Source organism: Symphodus melops (genome assembly GCF_947650265.1).
Source record: "Symphodus melops genome assembly, contig: scaffold_292, whole genome shotgun sequence".
NCBI lineage: Eukaryota > Metazoa > Chordata > Actinopteri > Labriformes > Labridae > Symphodus > Symphodus melops.
The window spans coordinates 1-15,532 of record NW_027636751.1 but is presented as its reverse complement, the minus strand read 5'-3'; the positions used below and the strand labels follow the sequence as shown (position 1 = coordinate 15,532).

General features: G+C 47.3%; 2 protein-coding genes across 2 annotated transcripts; both read right to left on the bottom strand.

Moving 5' to 3' along the window:
* Nucleotides 1-1,178: 1,178 nt before the first annotated feature.
* On the bottom strand, nucleotides 1,179-5,162 carry LOC306820741 (uncharacterized protein). The gene is made up of 12 exons (XM_079373375.1): nucleotides 4,866-5,162; nucleotides 3,870-3,981; nucleotides 3,687-3,780; nucleotides 3,546-3,600; nucleotides 3,129-3,269; nucleotides 2,891-3,051; nucleotides 2,709-2,807; nucleotides 2,474-2,619; nucleotides 2,202-2,373; nucleotides 2,005-2,117; nucleotides 1,827-1,911; nucleotides 1,179-1,495 (listed from the first exon to the last, which is right to left on the bottom strand). Exons 1-12 carry the CDS (start codon nucleotides 4,981-4,983, stop codon nucleotides 1,436-1,438), a joined length of 1,356 nt encoding a protein of 451 aa, XP_079229501.1. The 5' UTR covers nucleotides 4,984-5,162; the 3' UTR covers nucleotides 1,179-1,435.
* Nucleotides 5,163-7,889: 2,727 nt separating this feature from the next.
* On the bottom strand, nucleotides 7,890-12,165 carry nudt9 (nudix (nucleoside diphosphate linked moiety X)-type motif 9). Its single transcript, XM_079373374.1, has 8 exons — nucleotides 11,933-12,165; nucleotides 11,170-11,421; nucleotides 10,382-10,471; nucleotides 9,913-9,999; nucleotides 9,679-9,790; nucleotides 8,539-8,685; nucleotides 8,378-8,462; nucleotides 7,890-8,294 (listed from the first exon to the last, which is right to left on the bottom strand). The coding sequence occupies exons 1-8, from the start codon at nucleotides 12,055-12,057 to the stop codon at nucleotides 8,149-8,151; spliced, it is 1,044 nt and encodes a 347-aa protein (XP_079229500.1). The 5' UTR covers nucleotides 12,058-12,165; the 3' UTR covers nucleotides 7,890-8,148.
* Between the last annotated feature and the right edge of the window lie 3,367 nt (nucleotides 12,166-15,532).

Here is a 15,532-nt window from a genome sequence, read left to right as displayed (position 1 = left end):
TCTGCCTTCTCACCGTAAACAATAGGACATGGAGCCAGAAAGCAGCGAGTACACCCGAGCCCTTCCAGAGAGGGGGCGTGTGTGCGTGTGTGTGCGTGCGTGCGTGTGCGTGCGTGCGTGTGTGTGCGTGTGTGTGTGTGTGTGTCTCAACAACAGAGAGAGAAATTTGATCCCTCAAAGGATCAATTCAGTATATTTTCTTCTCTTCTGACTTAAAGAACAAGACAACTTAAACACTTGAGGACATAAATCAAAGCTGTGCTCAGCAGCTTTGAAGTCGAGTCGGTCTGCACCTGTTTCCTTTACTCGACAAAGACCCGACTGTACGAGATTCATAGTTTCCTGTTTTCAATAAGAGAAGAACACAGTCTGCTCACAATAAACCTGCAGACATGAAATGATGATGTTGCACATTATGAGACATTTATCTAAGATTAGCATCACGCTCTGTTTTCTATTCACAGATGATTCGACTATTTTCAGACCATATTCTCGAGCAGGCGTCGGTTCGATTCTCATCGAGACATCTGATACGTAACGAGGCCTCTCTCTCCACGTGCACGGCGACGGAGGGATCTGTGGCGAGCGATCAGGGAGGGTGCAGCCGAGGATTTTTACAGTCGTTTGAGGACACACATCCCAAACAGGAAGTTCTTCATCCAGGAATGCAGATATAAACAGAATCCTAAAAGAGGACTCAGCACTTCGACACGCGACCTGGTATCTTTGAAAGATCCACGAATGATCCATCCTGCAGTGAGTGAACTTCAGAACTTCAATGTGATCAGATCAGACAGAATTTAGTAAACAAGTTCTGCAACATCTGACACAGAGTCTCAGAATCTCAACGAGCAGGCCGGGTGCTGCGACGGGACTGAAGGATGCACCGGGGACCACATGCAGGACCAGTACGCTGGTTTTCATGGCTGCTGCACCCTGAGTCCTCCTGTCCTCGAACCCGGGCTGCGTGAGAGTTCAAGAACATGAAGCTGAAGAAGACGTCGAACTCGCTCGCTCGTGTATGAAACTTTTTTTTTATTGAAGTTGTAAATAAAACATCGTCGTGGAGCAGGAACGTACAAAACGTTTTCACTGATAAAACGTTGAAGTGCTTCAGGTTTGAGAATATTCTACATGTGAGCCGACAAACATTCACACAGCGTCATGATTCAACATCCGTATAAAAAGTCTTCACACTCTCCCAAAGTGACGCGTGTGACGGCGCCACACGCCTTTTAACCTAAATACAGTTTCTCTGATGTATAAATACTAATAATAGTTTGTCAAGTTTTAAATAGTTGAAAGTGGTTCGAAGCTGCGTCTGTTTGAGCGCAGATCAGTAAACTACAGGTTTCTTCATGTCGTGGGTTTGAGAGTCATCACAGTGGTAACAGAGAGGACTGCGATCCGACAGAGGAGCTGAATGTGGGCGTGGTCACAGGTCCATGTCGTGGTCGCTGACGCTCTGACGCAGATATTCTTCGTACAGCTTCTTCTGCAGGAGAGAGAGAGAGAGAGAGAGAGAGAGAGAGAGAGAGAGAGAGAGAGAGAGAGAGAGAGAGAGAGAGAGAGAGAGAGAGAGAGAGAGAGAGAGAGAGAGAGAGAGAGAGAGAGAGAGAGAGAGAGAGAGAGAGAGAGAGAAGCGTTCCCGTTTTAAACGACAGTTATCATTTGTTGATTTCGAAAGCTTCACGCCGAGGTCGTTCACGACTCGAGAGACGCTGTGAGAAGAATCTGAAGCTCTCTAATCTAATCCACGTGTGCACACGCAAAGAAAAACCCAAACGGCCTCGCCATCTTGAAATGTGTCTTCACACAAACGTTACCTTTTTGGTCTTGACCACCTCCTGAACGTACTCCAGCTTCTCCTGCAGCTGCCGCTTCTGTTTGCCCGTCAGAGTCGGCTGCGTCCTGCAGAGAAAGAAGTCGTTTACACACACACACACACACACACACACACACAGGCGGCTGCGTGACTGAAGGTGTCAGACGGGCGGCTCGTACCTGAAGGAGAAGCGTGCGATGACGAGCAGAAGGAAGGAGAGGAAGACGAGTCCGCCCACGCCGTACAGCTGCTGCTCGGCAGAGAACGACTCGAACGCTTTGACCGCAGGATTCTGCAGATCAGAAATAAAAAGGTCACGGCTCCACACGGAGAGAAGTCAAAGAGCAGCGGACGCCCGCCTCGCCTGAACGCTCACCAGGTAGAGAGAGAGCGTCTCCATGCCCGGATCTCCAAGGACCGTCTGCAGCAGGTCCCGGGACAGCGAGCCCAGAACCAGCAAGGCCATCAGAGCCAGAGGCACGCTGAAGCCCAGCAGAGTCAGGAAGCAGGTTTTACAGCGAGCACGTCTGTTCCCTGCACTCGTCTGCCTGCGGGGGGCGACACAAAGCTCATCCTCACTTCCTGTTTAACACTCAGAAATAAACACGTGTGTGTGTGTGTGTGTGTGTGTGTGTGTGTGTGTGTTACCTGTCGTTAAGGAGCGTGTCTGTGATGGCCTCACTGATGACCTCACAGTCCTTCTCCAGAGAGTTCAGCGTGTTCTGCACCGTCTGGTTGATGGTTTTCTCGATGGAGCGGCACACCTCCTCGATCTGGTTCACGCAGCGACTCGGCTGCACGCGGACACGAAACCAACAGATCAGAACCAGAGCGACTGGGAGGAGACGATCGCTCACAGGAGGAACAGGACGGTAACGCTCACCTTGTTGGGATTGGGGATGTAGATCGTCGGCATGTCAAAACCACATTTGTTGAGTCCCGGGCGTTTGCACAGCTCCTGAACGATCTGCATCATGACTCTCTGAGCGAGGGAAGAAGACAGCGTGAAGGTTAGCTTCAGGTGAGCGGCGCTCCTCTGACACGGCGGAGCTCTGAACGCTGTACCTGTCTGTCCGACTCGCCGCCGGCCTCGTCCGCCTTGCTCAGGTAGAATCTCAGCCGATCTCCGTGTTTGTCGTTCAGCCTCTCCACGATGTTGAGCGTTCGCTTGCACAGAGCCTGACCCATGGGGTCAAAGAAGACCAGGATCAGGTCACAGAGATCCCCTGAGAGACGAAGAGCAGAGAGCCATGAAGATCGGCTCATCGACACTCTCATGAAAGTGGGGTCAGAGGTCACTCACCCAGCCACAGGATCACGTCGTCCACATCAAACGGATACTTCATGTCTCCGTCCACCAGCCCGGGAGAATCCACGAAGGTCACCAGGCTGAAGCGCTTCTGTCTGGACGTGCAGATTTCAGTGCTCAGATACTCGGAAACACCTGCAGATCGTTCCAGAAGGTCGGGCGGGTTAGGAGCACTTCAAACTATTTTTCACGTCATGTTGGATTTTTTTGATAAATGGCGGCCGAGCTCCCGAGATCCAACGAGCAGAAAGAGACGTTTCTGACTCCTGGATAGATTACAGACTAACTGTGAGGGCGCACGCCGCTCACACGATGACATCAGAGCTTTTCACGAATCCAGACATTTAGACGATGGGCGTGCGAGGACACACACACAGGAAGGAGGGATCGTGTTACCGGCTGAACTCTCACCTTTGAATTCTTGCAGCGGTTTGAAGTGAGGGTAAAGATGGAGGGTGGCGTTTCCCTGGCAACACACAGAATCTGACATTTTATAGGATGAAAACAAAGATGGAAACAAACATCAGTAAACTCCGACGCTCTGAGACTCACGGTGAGAGATTCTCTCTTGCGTCCGTTTGTGACGAAGTTGAAGCCCTGCGTCTCGATGGCCACTCCAGTGCGCTGGATGTGCTCTTCAACGTACCTGAGAAAACAGAGAGCAGACGCAGCGCACGCTCAGAGGAGGAACGACTCGCTTCATCACATCTGTAAAACAAACAAACAAAGACGTACCAGTTGATGAAGGAGCTCTTCCCAGCCGAGTGGTTTCCCATCAGCAACACGGTGATCTTCTTCCTGGGCGCCAGCAACTTCACGCCAACGGATTCAGCTACTGAGACCAACCCTGAGCAAACAAAGGTCACGGTGTGAGAGGAGTCGACGACGGCACATTCATATGCAAGGATGTTTTTTTTTGTCCAAAAGGTGGAGCACTTGGCAAGTTAGACTTCTGAAGCAGCACTAATATTTCCTTTGGGAGAATTTCTGTCCATGAGGATCAAATCGGATAGAATCAGACAATCCAGATCTACTCCTGAGAGACTTTCAGACTCGTCTACATGTTGGTGGATATCTTTAAAAACAAAGGCGGAAAAATAAGTCTCCCTACATTTGTGATATTTATATTATGAAATCAGGTTATGGCCTCTCAAATATGAGAAAATATGTAATGTGATTAATAACATCTGTCTTCTGTTCTTCATGTTATACACAACAGATGCGTACGTGCTGAGTAAGGAACCAATGTTTAAATACATTTATTAAAAGTGTTTTCTTTTTTTTTGAATTGAGATAATATGGACTTTAAGGATGCATTTATTGTGATGGCGAGGCTTTATTTGTAACCATTACCTAAGTTAGTTAATTAAAAAGACTTCAAACCAACGACCACGTCAGAACGCGTGACACTGAAAGATCCGAGCAGTACTTGAACGCAGCATAACGCTCGTCTCAGAGACAGCGTCTGAATTGACTTCAGTAAATGCTTTATAACTTAAAATTCTCCTGACTCTGTGGCTACATCAGGATATAATCACCCTCTTTGTAATAACTGCCACACCTGAACACGACTCACCTGCCCAGCTGTGGCGTTAAATAGTCTTATTTATCAGTAAGCTAGCTAACGGTTAGCCGCACAGCTAGCTCACGCGGGTCCGAGATTAGAAACAGAACATGGAGACTTCTTCTTCAAACAGGTGGCTCAGGTAGAAGCTTCCAGAGAGGACTCACCGCTGTCTGGCTCCGTGTACAGCTGGTGACAGTCCCTCAAGATGCGCTCGTCGCAGGACACGCCGCCTGTGATCGAGTCTGCGTTAGCGGCACTTCGGCTCTTGATCTTTCCAGACATTTTAAAGAAACAAAGAAAAAAAGTTTTTAGACTTCTGCGGAGACGAACTGAAGCACCCGAGGCTGAAGACTCTCTGTGGACAAAGCCGGTCTGCCTTGTTTGAATCGCCCCGGTTAAGGCGTCGCTCGGCCACGTCGTCAGCTTGAGCGGATTTTTTAGCCGCAGAGGCTTCTGGGTAATGTAGTCTTCCTGGAGATTAGCTGTCAAACATGCACGCGTCTTACAATACCCGCATTTATTATAAGCCGTGCTTCCAAACGGTGTTCACGGGGATGACTGATAACTTTTTTTATTCCTAATTCTTCTTTATGTTCACATCAAATTTAAAACTCTGCTGCTCGCTTACAAACCGGCTCCTTCAGGCCTAAACTCTCTGATCCAGGTTTACAACCCCCCCCCCCCCCCCCATTAAGCTCTTTCAGTGAAAGCCTCTGATCCAGCCTTCTCAACAGGGTCCTCAGTGTGTAACTGGACTCTTCTCCTCTGTCGCCCCCTGGTGGTTGAACAGACTACAAACTCCATTTGATCTGCAGTCTGAGTCTATTCGCACCTTTAAGGAAAAGCTAAAGACCCAGCTCTTTATGAACATATGCTGCACCCTTAATAATGATGATGACGATGCCTTGATGTTGTGTTTTTCCTCTGGTTACTTCCTGTCAGCACTTGTGTGTGTCTGCTCAGACTTGTATGCACTTCCTGACGTTGTTTCCTCTTCTGACGTTGTTTCCTCTTCTCTACATCTTCGCTTGTCTTGTTCTTTAGCCTCTGATGTTCAGCGCTGTGGAATTTATCTTCTTCGAGGCTGAAAGATTCAATCATGATCAAAGATTTAATAAGTTAAACTTCTTCCCGTCTGCTTGTTGTTGCTTCGTCTTTGTCTTTTTACATGTTCAAGACAAAACACCTCAGTTAAGAACTTCAGATGACAAAGTTTAGCATTAACTTTTAAAGTGACAGAATCAGCTGATGAGATGCTTAAAAACTGGATGTAATATATTAACAAACGACAACACAAAGCTCGGGATCAATTCCAAGACAAACATTTATTTAATCAGGAAAAGTGCACAAACCAACTCAAGGTTTTTCAACTTCATGGTGTTTGATGATTTCACGTGAGTCAAATGCTTTCAGTGCAACTTTAGATACTTCTCCAGGTGGATTTCTTCATATGATAACATTTATAGAATAGATATTTATTGAGCTGCAAAGCCTTAAAGAGAACACAGACAGCAGTCAGCTGAACTACATTTAAAAAAAAAAGTGATCACTCATCCTTTCCTTTGATTATTCTGTTCTTGCACCAACCACAGGACAAAAATCACAACATAAATAATACAGTGAAATCAATATTGTGAAGGCACCTTTTAAGGGAGATATTGTTGCATGGTACAATGAATCATCTTTTAAGGGAACCTGAACGGAAACACTCCTGCTCCTTCAAACCACCGCTCTCTCTGTTAATGCATGAGTGAGGAGCTGGGAGAGTGGACTGGGAGAACTGGTTCTCAAACAGAACAGGGCTGGATTAATGTCGAGCAGATGCTTTATTAATGTCGTATGTTGCATTAAGAGCCAAAGAGCTTCTCCACACACTGCAGCTGAGATCTTAATGCACACAATACTCATGTGATGCTGCTAAGTGTCGAGCAGCCAAGTTTAAAGGACGTGACGCGCCTTCTGTTTCAGAGATGATTCATTTTAGAGTTCAGTTAAAGGTCACATGATCTCCTCCTCTTCAGTGTAAATCAGTGTCCTCGCTCCTCTTCATCATGTGTGTGAAGTGTGTTGTTGTAAATCCACTCTGATCCTGTATTTGATCATGTCTATAAACCCCTCTATTTCAGCCCTGCTCAGAACAGGCTGTTTCTGTGTCTGTAGCTTTAAATATGTAAATGAGCTGTGTCTGACCACGCCCCCTCTCTGGAAGGGCTCGGGTGTACTCGCTGCTTTCTGGCTCCATGTCCTATTGTTTACGGTGAGAAGGCAGACTCAGAGGGCAGAACAAACACCTAGCTGTGGGAGTGTCACCCACCTGGGGGAGGGGCTACTGCCCTCTGTGATGTCATGAAGGGCAGTAGAAGTGGAGCAGTGTTTTCATCACTTCTTAACCTCAAGTTATCTTATCATATTTAATTTGTAAATACATTTCTACTCATCTGCACTTTATGTCCTTATAGTTTAAAAAACATGCATATTATTTTTTATATAATCTGTTTGAAGGGGACAGTTTGTGATTTTCATTTTGATCCACCTGTAAAGCATCAACACTGACTGGCATATCTATTAGTGCGTAACATGAAAGACAGCGTGGAGACAAACAGCTGACAGAATCGTCCCTCCCTTCTTTACTCTGACGCTGTGAGGACGTCTCAGAGCTCGACTTCCTGTCTGTGTGTAAGTGCGTCTTTTCATCGAGTAATACTTCAAGTGGTCGAGCTTTGGTCTTTTGTTTTTCTGGCTTCCTTGATGTGTGAGTGTCTGAATCATGAACGCCTCTCCGTCTCTGCCCTGCAGTCACATGACACAGCGTGACGTCTGAGTTTTGCACAGACGGGCTGTTCAGTGTGAAATGGCCTCTTCCTCGACCGTCTGTCAACACTTTCAGACATGTTTGTCGTCAAGCCCCGGCCTGTCTGAGAATCAGGGCTCTGCTGCGCCCTGCGTGGACCTCCAGCACGCCTCTTCACGTGTTCGGATCACAGCGACTCTCCGCTCCTTCTCATTTGATTGGCTCTTCTTTTCACACTTGAATTAGATTAGTCTTTGTTCTGTGCTGCAGCTCTTTGTGTTTGCTCTGACGTGATCACATGGGGTTAATGTCATCCTTCTTAACGCTTGAATACATTTGCATCATTTGTGCTGTTAGAAATCATTTGATGAGCTCTGTCTTTGAGACTAGCGTTAGCATCAGCAGCTTATCGGGCTCTAAAGTGTCGTCCGAAGAGTTTAACATTCATATTGTTCATTTTTCATTTTCTGTGACATAAGAAATAAAAAAGCTAATTTCAGATATCAGGCTTCCTTTTATTCTGCCCATGATTATTATGTTTTAAATACGTGAGGGTCAGGCATGCTAACTGCAAAGCATTCTGGGAATACAGAGGGAAAAGTGACGCTTTAAATATTTCCTTCATCGTTGTGTCGGCATGTTTTAGAGGTCTTCGGTTACCAGTGAGCTTTCCTCTCTTTGGCGACCAGCTCCAGGAAATGGGAATGATTTGCGTAGAGCGGGACGGTCGAGTCGAGGTCGACCCACTTCACTTGACCTGCGTCATCGCCGGCCTGCAGAGGCAGCTCGCTCACACTGTTTCCTGTGATCAGAGAGAGAGAGAGAAACATGTTCAAGGAGCGCTCAGAGCGTGGTCTTTACACTTCAGTTAAATGTTACCGAGACCTGATTCGTCGTGGAAGTTGATGGCGACTGTCTCCATCCAGGCGTTGTCGGTGTTTCTTGGATCATCCACGTAACCTTTATAAACCTGGAAGAGGTGGAGAGGTTCGAGTTCCACAAACAGACGCTCTGACATTGAGACAGGAGTGAAAGGAGAGTCTGACCTGAAAGCCCTGAGATTTGAAGAGTTTGCTGATGCGTTCGTGGATTTTCGTCCTCTCGGCCGGCGGCAGGGTCAGCGAGTTCAACGCCTCCTCGGAGAACTCCCTCTGCAGCGTGAGAGACACCTGCTCCCCCGGGTCCACCATCCCCTTCAAACACGAGCACAGGGACACGTTAAAGAGACACGACGACGACACAGAACCGACCGGAGCCGCTGAAGCCGGGCAGGCTCTCGGCTGAGAGCTCGTTTTAAGCTTCAGTTGTGTTTCCTCTATAAAAGCCGGGACGACCAAACAGATGAAACGAGTGTTTAGGAGGTGAAGAGATGTTTTTGGTTTTTTCATCGTCTGTATTAAAGTGTCTGAACGCCGGTCAGGCTTCGAGCCAGCAGTCTGGTCCGCTTCACTTTTCACCAAAGAAGGAATGGGAGAAAGCTGAGCTGCAAACGATTGTTCATGGCTTCGTTTCATGGAGACTCGATAACTGTGATTCTCTGTTTACACGTCTTAGCATCACATCGATGATCCGCCGACAACCGGTCTGACACGCTGCCGCGAAGCCGGTAACAAAACCTCCACAAAGGTCTCATGTTACTTCAGTCCTCGAGCCAGCAGGACTCTGAGCTCCTCACAGTCTAACGCTTGTCACCTTGTTGCTCCTTTTTTTTTTTTTTTTTTTTTTTTAAAGATTTATTTTTGGCGTTTTTATGCCTTTATTATAGAGGGAGGAAAGTGGACAGAGTCGGAGAGGGGGAGAGACATGCGGGAAATGGGCCACAGGCCGGACGCGAACCCGGGCCGCCCGCGCGCGAGGACTGAGCCTCAATACATGGGATCGCGCGCACTGCCGCTGCGCCACCGGCGACCCCCTTGTTGCTCCTTTATATTATTATTTTTTTTAATCCTTTATCGGACTCCAAGCTTGGACTTTTTGGGGGCTAAAATAACTTCCCCTGGAAATGATCCAGACTTTTTTGGCCCCTTTCCTCAGAAACCATCTGATGATCAATCTGTGGGAACGCGGCGCTCATCGTCCCTGATCATCGTTGAGCAGAGCTGATCATGTGATCATAATCGAGGGTGACAGCGGAGAGCCAACCGACCTCGTCAATAAAGCGTGATTAAAGACGTGAGGCGTCCTACCCCAGGAATGGCCCACTCTCCGCAGTCCTTCCTCTTGATGGAGACAAACTGCAGGATCGGCCGTTTGGAGACGGGGTGATTCATCTTCGCCCCTTTGGCATCGACTTTCCATCTTCAGGAGAGAAGTGATCGAAATAAATCAAACAGGCTTTTAAACTTTCTGGAGCGAGGCTAAGTCGTGAATATTGGCTTTGCATGTACTGATATAATACAGAGGAGTAAAGAATAAGTGACCTGGTGACGATGGGATCTGCTGCGTGATTGGGTCCCCATCGTCCCAACAAACCTCTGCCGGTCACGCCCGTGCGCCCACGAGGATTTCTGCACAAACAAACAAATAGAAGAAATGTTTGCAAAGACGGGAGGGAGGAGGACGACATGCATCAGGACTACTTTCAGGCTAACATGCTAAGCTAAAATGGGTGTTGTTTGTGTCGTTAAAATTGACCAAATAAAAAGTATTTCAAAATTAATTTAGTAAAATTTATTCAGAAGGAGTTTGAGGAGGTTTGTTTTCTGAAAGGTCGTAATGATCGTGTCTCTTTGTGTCCTTTTATTGTCTTTGTAGTTTTTCTCTTCCCGTCTCTGCTGCGATTTGTTTCTTCTTCTTCTTCGTTGTTGTTTGCGTCTCTTCAGAGTGATTTAGCGACCTTTGAACGACCTCTGCGTGTGTGCAAACTTAAAAAGTGATAAAGTAACTCACAGAGGCTTCCCCTTCTCTGTTTTGTAGTTCCCTTCAAAGCTCGTCCGGTCCACGCCGCCGTCCACCGCGTTGAACTGTGGAGAAAAAGAGCTGCAAGACGAGCAGATGAATAACTCTCACGACCTCTGACCTCTGATGACTAACATAATTTATTACAGTCACGATGTGTAACGGCTGAAAACACACAAGAAGGACTCAGAGATCTCTTCTAAAGGACGTCTCGTTCCGACTCGAGAACGACTTCGATGAACGCAAACACAAAAGGTCAAAAGGTCACGTGACGCAGCGTTGGGAAGAATAAGCCAACATCAACAACAGGCCTTCTTATTTGGTAAAAATCTCTCCACTTGTTGATCCAATGTTTCTATTGGAAGAAAAATCCAAACAGGCTCGCATCACTCAGTGAGTGCTGGATCTGAAAACACCGAGAGGTAAACAAAGCTGCGTCCGTTTGAAGGATTTATTAATGTTAACCTTAAATCGGAGGGAGGGAGTGTGGAGAGCTTCCTGCCGGACAGAGGTGGGACGGTTAATCAGACACCCTGGATTTCTCCCTACCTCTGTGACCTTGGGGGAAATCCTGAAGGTCACAGGTAAAAAGGACACACGCCTCCTGAGGAGTGTCATGGTTGCAGGATTTTTACAAACACAAAGATTTGTGAATATCAGTCTGTACACTTTAACGTCTCAGCACTCTCGTTCTTCTACGACAAACAAAAAGTGTTTTAAAAATGAGGACGTGTTGCAGAAGTTACATGTTTTGCTTTTAAGTAGAATTTTGAATTCACCTGATTTCTGGATCCGCCCACACCGGCTTCTTCACCACTGACTGGTCAGTGTGGTCGACTGCTTTATACTGCGGCCAGTTCTGACTCCAGTCCACCTTGTCATCAGGGACGAGGAAGCGCTTGACTTTGGACCCTGGATACAGGGGGCACCTGGACTTCACGTGAGCCGCTGCTGGGGACGGCATGGTCCTGATACTGGTCGCGTAGAGCTTACAGAGACCGGATGTGATGGGTCTGATGGTCTGACTGGTTCTGAGAGGATAAGAAGAGGAGCAGGAGAGCGTGGATTTGCGGGAGGAGAAACACGAGACACGGATCAGTAAGGAAGCATCGCTCTGCTCGGCCTGCGGCAGCTCGGTCCAGACACCACCCTGCGTGAACACCCTGCGTGAACTCCCTGCGTGAACTCAATGCACTCTCAGGCTGTTTGCATGATAATAATAAAAACCCTCCAGCACGAAGTTTCTGTCAACGGGACACAAACCGCCTCACACCTCGGTCTCTGCAGCGGTGCAATCACATCACAACACGATCAGCTGCTGTACGATACTGATGTTGTCTCAGTGAAACTTCATCCATGCATACATTATATTTCTTAATAATACAACATTAAATATGATTAAAATAAGAATTCCTTTCTCCCATGCAGACTAAATTAACAAAGAACACTTTGCTAATAAAGATGTGTATTTTGATATTAGCTCTGTCAGAGTGATCTTAAAGGCTTGTCGTTATTAAAGCGTGATAATTAAACAAACGGTACCTGAGTCCGGGGCAGCACGCGCTGAACGGGAGTCCGGGGCAGCACGCGCTCAACGGGAGTCCGAGCAGAGTGAGCGCGAGACGAATCCGGCCGATCCAGAATCTTCTCAGGATGATCTGAACCATTACCTCCGCTCCGAGAACTCAATCAGGACCGAGAGACCACAACATGCAGCACAGTATCCAGGAAGTGCACCACCCGGCGCGATGACGTCAGCAAAGGGGGGTGTGGTCACGGCAGTCTGATACTCGTTTCCATGGTGACAAGTTTCCACTAGTTACTGTTTTATTAACCCGACCAGAACACCTCGAGTTGGTTTATATATTTTATATTTTATATATATATATTTATATTATATTTTTTAACAACTGCTAAAACAAACTTATGATTGTGTTTCTTAGTTAAGTTAAATTTCATAGGTTCAATATTTATATTTTTAGATTCCTGCCATATCCATTTATAATTTATTATGCTGCATACATAGCTCATCTTACCTTAGTTAGAGTTATTATATTTTTACTTATTATATTATTATAAATACTTTGTATATTCTTCTTCTGTGGTTTTTAGCTGTGTGCACTTTAAGGTGAAGAAGAATTATTTAGTTGTACACTTAAATAATGATAATAAAGGGTTAGGGTTAGTATTGTATGTATGTATTCTACTCTATTTTATTACATGAAGAATGTGTGACATGTTCCTGATCAATATCCCATAAGGGCGGAGGCTTCAGTGTGGGGGAGGCGTGGCCTAACAGCAGTTTGTTTTGGTTTGATGCTGGAGCAGAAGGGCGACATCTACTGGTTACAAAGTTTCACATTCTTCCTTTAAAGTGCAAAAAAATGTTTTCCAACATGTCGATTTTTCTTCAGCTTTTTCACACTTTGCAATTCTGGTTTGCACTTCCCAGCCACCGTATGTGAATTATACAAGAATCCCTTCAAAGTGTTCAAACATACAGCTTTGTAAATGTTGATTTTTTTTTTCAAGCAGGTAAACAAAACAATAGAAACACACATTCACACAAAAATGCACAAATCAATAGAGAACAACACAACAAGATCTGCAAAAAGACATCATGAGAGAGAATGAAGGTAGTGTAATACAAGGACACCATGACACTCAGCCTTATGACACATTATTAAGATGTTTATTGTTGTGGGAACAAAAGAGGGTTTAAAGCTGTTCACTTTACATCCGGGGACTCTGCAGGGTCTGCCTGAAGGTAGACGGTCTCTCTGGTCCAGACTGTAAGGGGACGTTTTCAGTCCCCTCCTTCACCTTCATGTGAGCTGAGAGATCACTGTACCACACATAATGTTCATATTCAAGTTGATAAAAGGTCAACATTTGATAAGTAAAAGATTAGACTAGTCATGTTTTCAGACACACCTTTTTAAAACAGCAGAATGTATGGAGCCGTAAAAAGAGGCCAAAGTCGAGATAATAAAAACTAAATTCCTGCAACAAGTTACAACAAAATCTTCCCTCTCAAACCCTGATTTATTTCACACACGAGTTAAAAACGTGTATCGGTGTCGTGTTACTATCTGGAGGTTTCTTTTGATTTGTATTAGTCATACATGCAGAGGCTCTACCTGCCCGTTCAGGCAGCGTGGAACATGTTTGGACACGCCCACTCCTGCCTGCTGTGTGTTTATTCTGCAGGTTGCGTTTGTTTTGATTGGTCGATTGGAGCCGAGCGGGCGGCGCGTGCACAGTCATTAACAGGACTCCACCCTCACGAGTCACCCCGGTCCTCACATCGAAGGCACCCGTGTTACCGTAGGTTTGGCACGCGCATTTACGCTCGGGTGCTGAGGCTAAATCCGCGCTCGCGCACGAAATCCATTTACTCTCCGGTAGTAGAGAGGCCCTCACCGTGTCGATCCTCCCCGTCGATCAGAACATCCTCTCGGTTAGACCTCTCTGTCGGACGGTGACTCGGTCCCTCGGTGAAACTTTCCCCCCGGAGCCGGAGCGGTTTGTGGAGGAAGAATGGCGGATTCGAGCAGCACCGCAGCGGCCGGGGCCGAAGCCTCCAGCGCCGCCGCCGCTGCTGCTGGGGCGGCGGGCAAGGCAGCGCCCGACGCACCGCCTGCCGCTGCGCCAACCAAGACCGAGACCGTGAAGGGCCAGAACTTTGACGTGGGACCCCGCTACACGAACCTGTCGTACATCGGGGAGGGGGCTTACGGGATGGTCTGGTGAGTGGAGGTCTCTGCTGGACCAGCGTAGATCTAAACCAGCAGGCTAACATAAGCTGCCTGTTAGCTGACAGTCTAAACCAGCTAACAGTTCCTGCTGGGTTCATCAAGCAGCGCCATGTTAACGTTAATCTAATCACGATGTGTGTTTGCAAAGATTAAAAAACTCCAACACATCCTGCTGCTCGGGTTAGCATGCTAACTGTGTAGCTTCAGGCGTGGCTTCCAGATTTTCAGGAAACCAGAGCTCGGGAGTGATTGCGCAGGACGGAGAGAAATGTTCTGCACACTGAGCGCGAGCACAGATCGGATTTAGTTGTCATGGTGACCATCCCCCCCCCACCCACCCCGTTTTTCCATGTAGAGTCCGAGTCCCGGACCCTTTTGAGCTTTTCCTTCTGTGAACACGGAGCCTGCAGCAGAGAGCTGCCGCAGAGTCCGGTTTACCGGGGCCTCCCCTCGGGCCATCACCCTGCGTGGACCCGTTAAACCACCCGGTGGCACTGACGTGACCACCGTGACAGACCTGCAGAGAGAGCCCCCCCCGCACACACACACACACACGGATCACTGTCACACGGCTGTGTGTGAGACAGCACGGAGCTGTTTGTTTGTGTCATCGTGTGGTCACGTGATCTCACCATTGCAGCACTTGATGTTTGTAAACATCGTCGACACCCACTGGTTGATTCACTTACAGGAAATCAATGAGAGTTTAGTGCTGCCATTAAAATCAGCTTCAGACCTGCTGTTTGTTATGTCACTCTGTTTCATGCATTAGAGAAGCTTCACGAGGACGTGCACGAGCATGCTCAGTTCATGCAGCTCGTGCAAGAACAAAACCCAGTGTTAGTAGGACTGAGTGGGTTCGAGTGGGTTCGACTACTTCCTGTTTTAAAAGTCTGTCAAACTTTGGCCAATCAGGGACGCTGTCTCATGGATGATTTTTAGGCCTTGAAACCCAAACCAGTAAAGTTCTCTCAACACGACCCGATCTCCATCTACACCCACCTACACCAGCACTTCCTGTGCACACACCTACACTCAGCTCGCCGCCTACAGTCGTCACAACAAACAGCCACACGACTTACAGGAAGACTCGCTCGCCTCTGAGCGCCGGAGACGGTCAGATGGAGCTTTGTGTTTCCTGCTATCGTGTGTGTGTGATTTAGGGAGTGTCACCGTACGAGAACACTCTTACCAATATTCCTGCTTGTTCTAATACCTCGGCGACCTGTTGGGTGAGCTCCTGCACGCCATCTTTCTGCACAGACTCGTCCTACACGCCTTCCTCATTAAAAAACAGATGTTCAAATTAGTTTTTTTAATGAGCAAACTCTCAGTTTGTAGAGTCGGTCGCCTCTCAACCGTAAGGTCAGGGTTCGATTCCCCC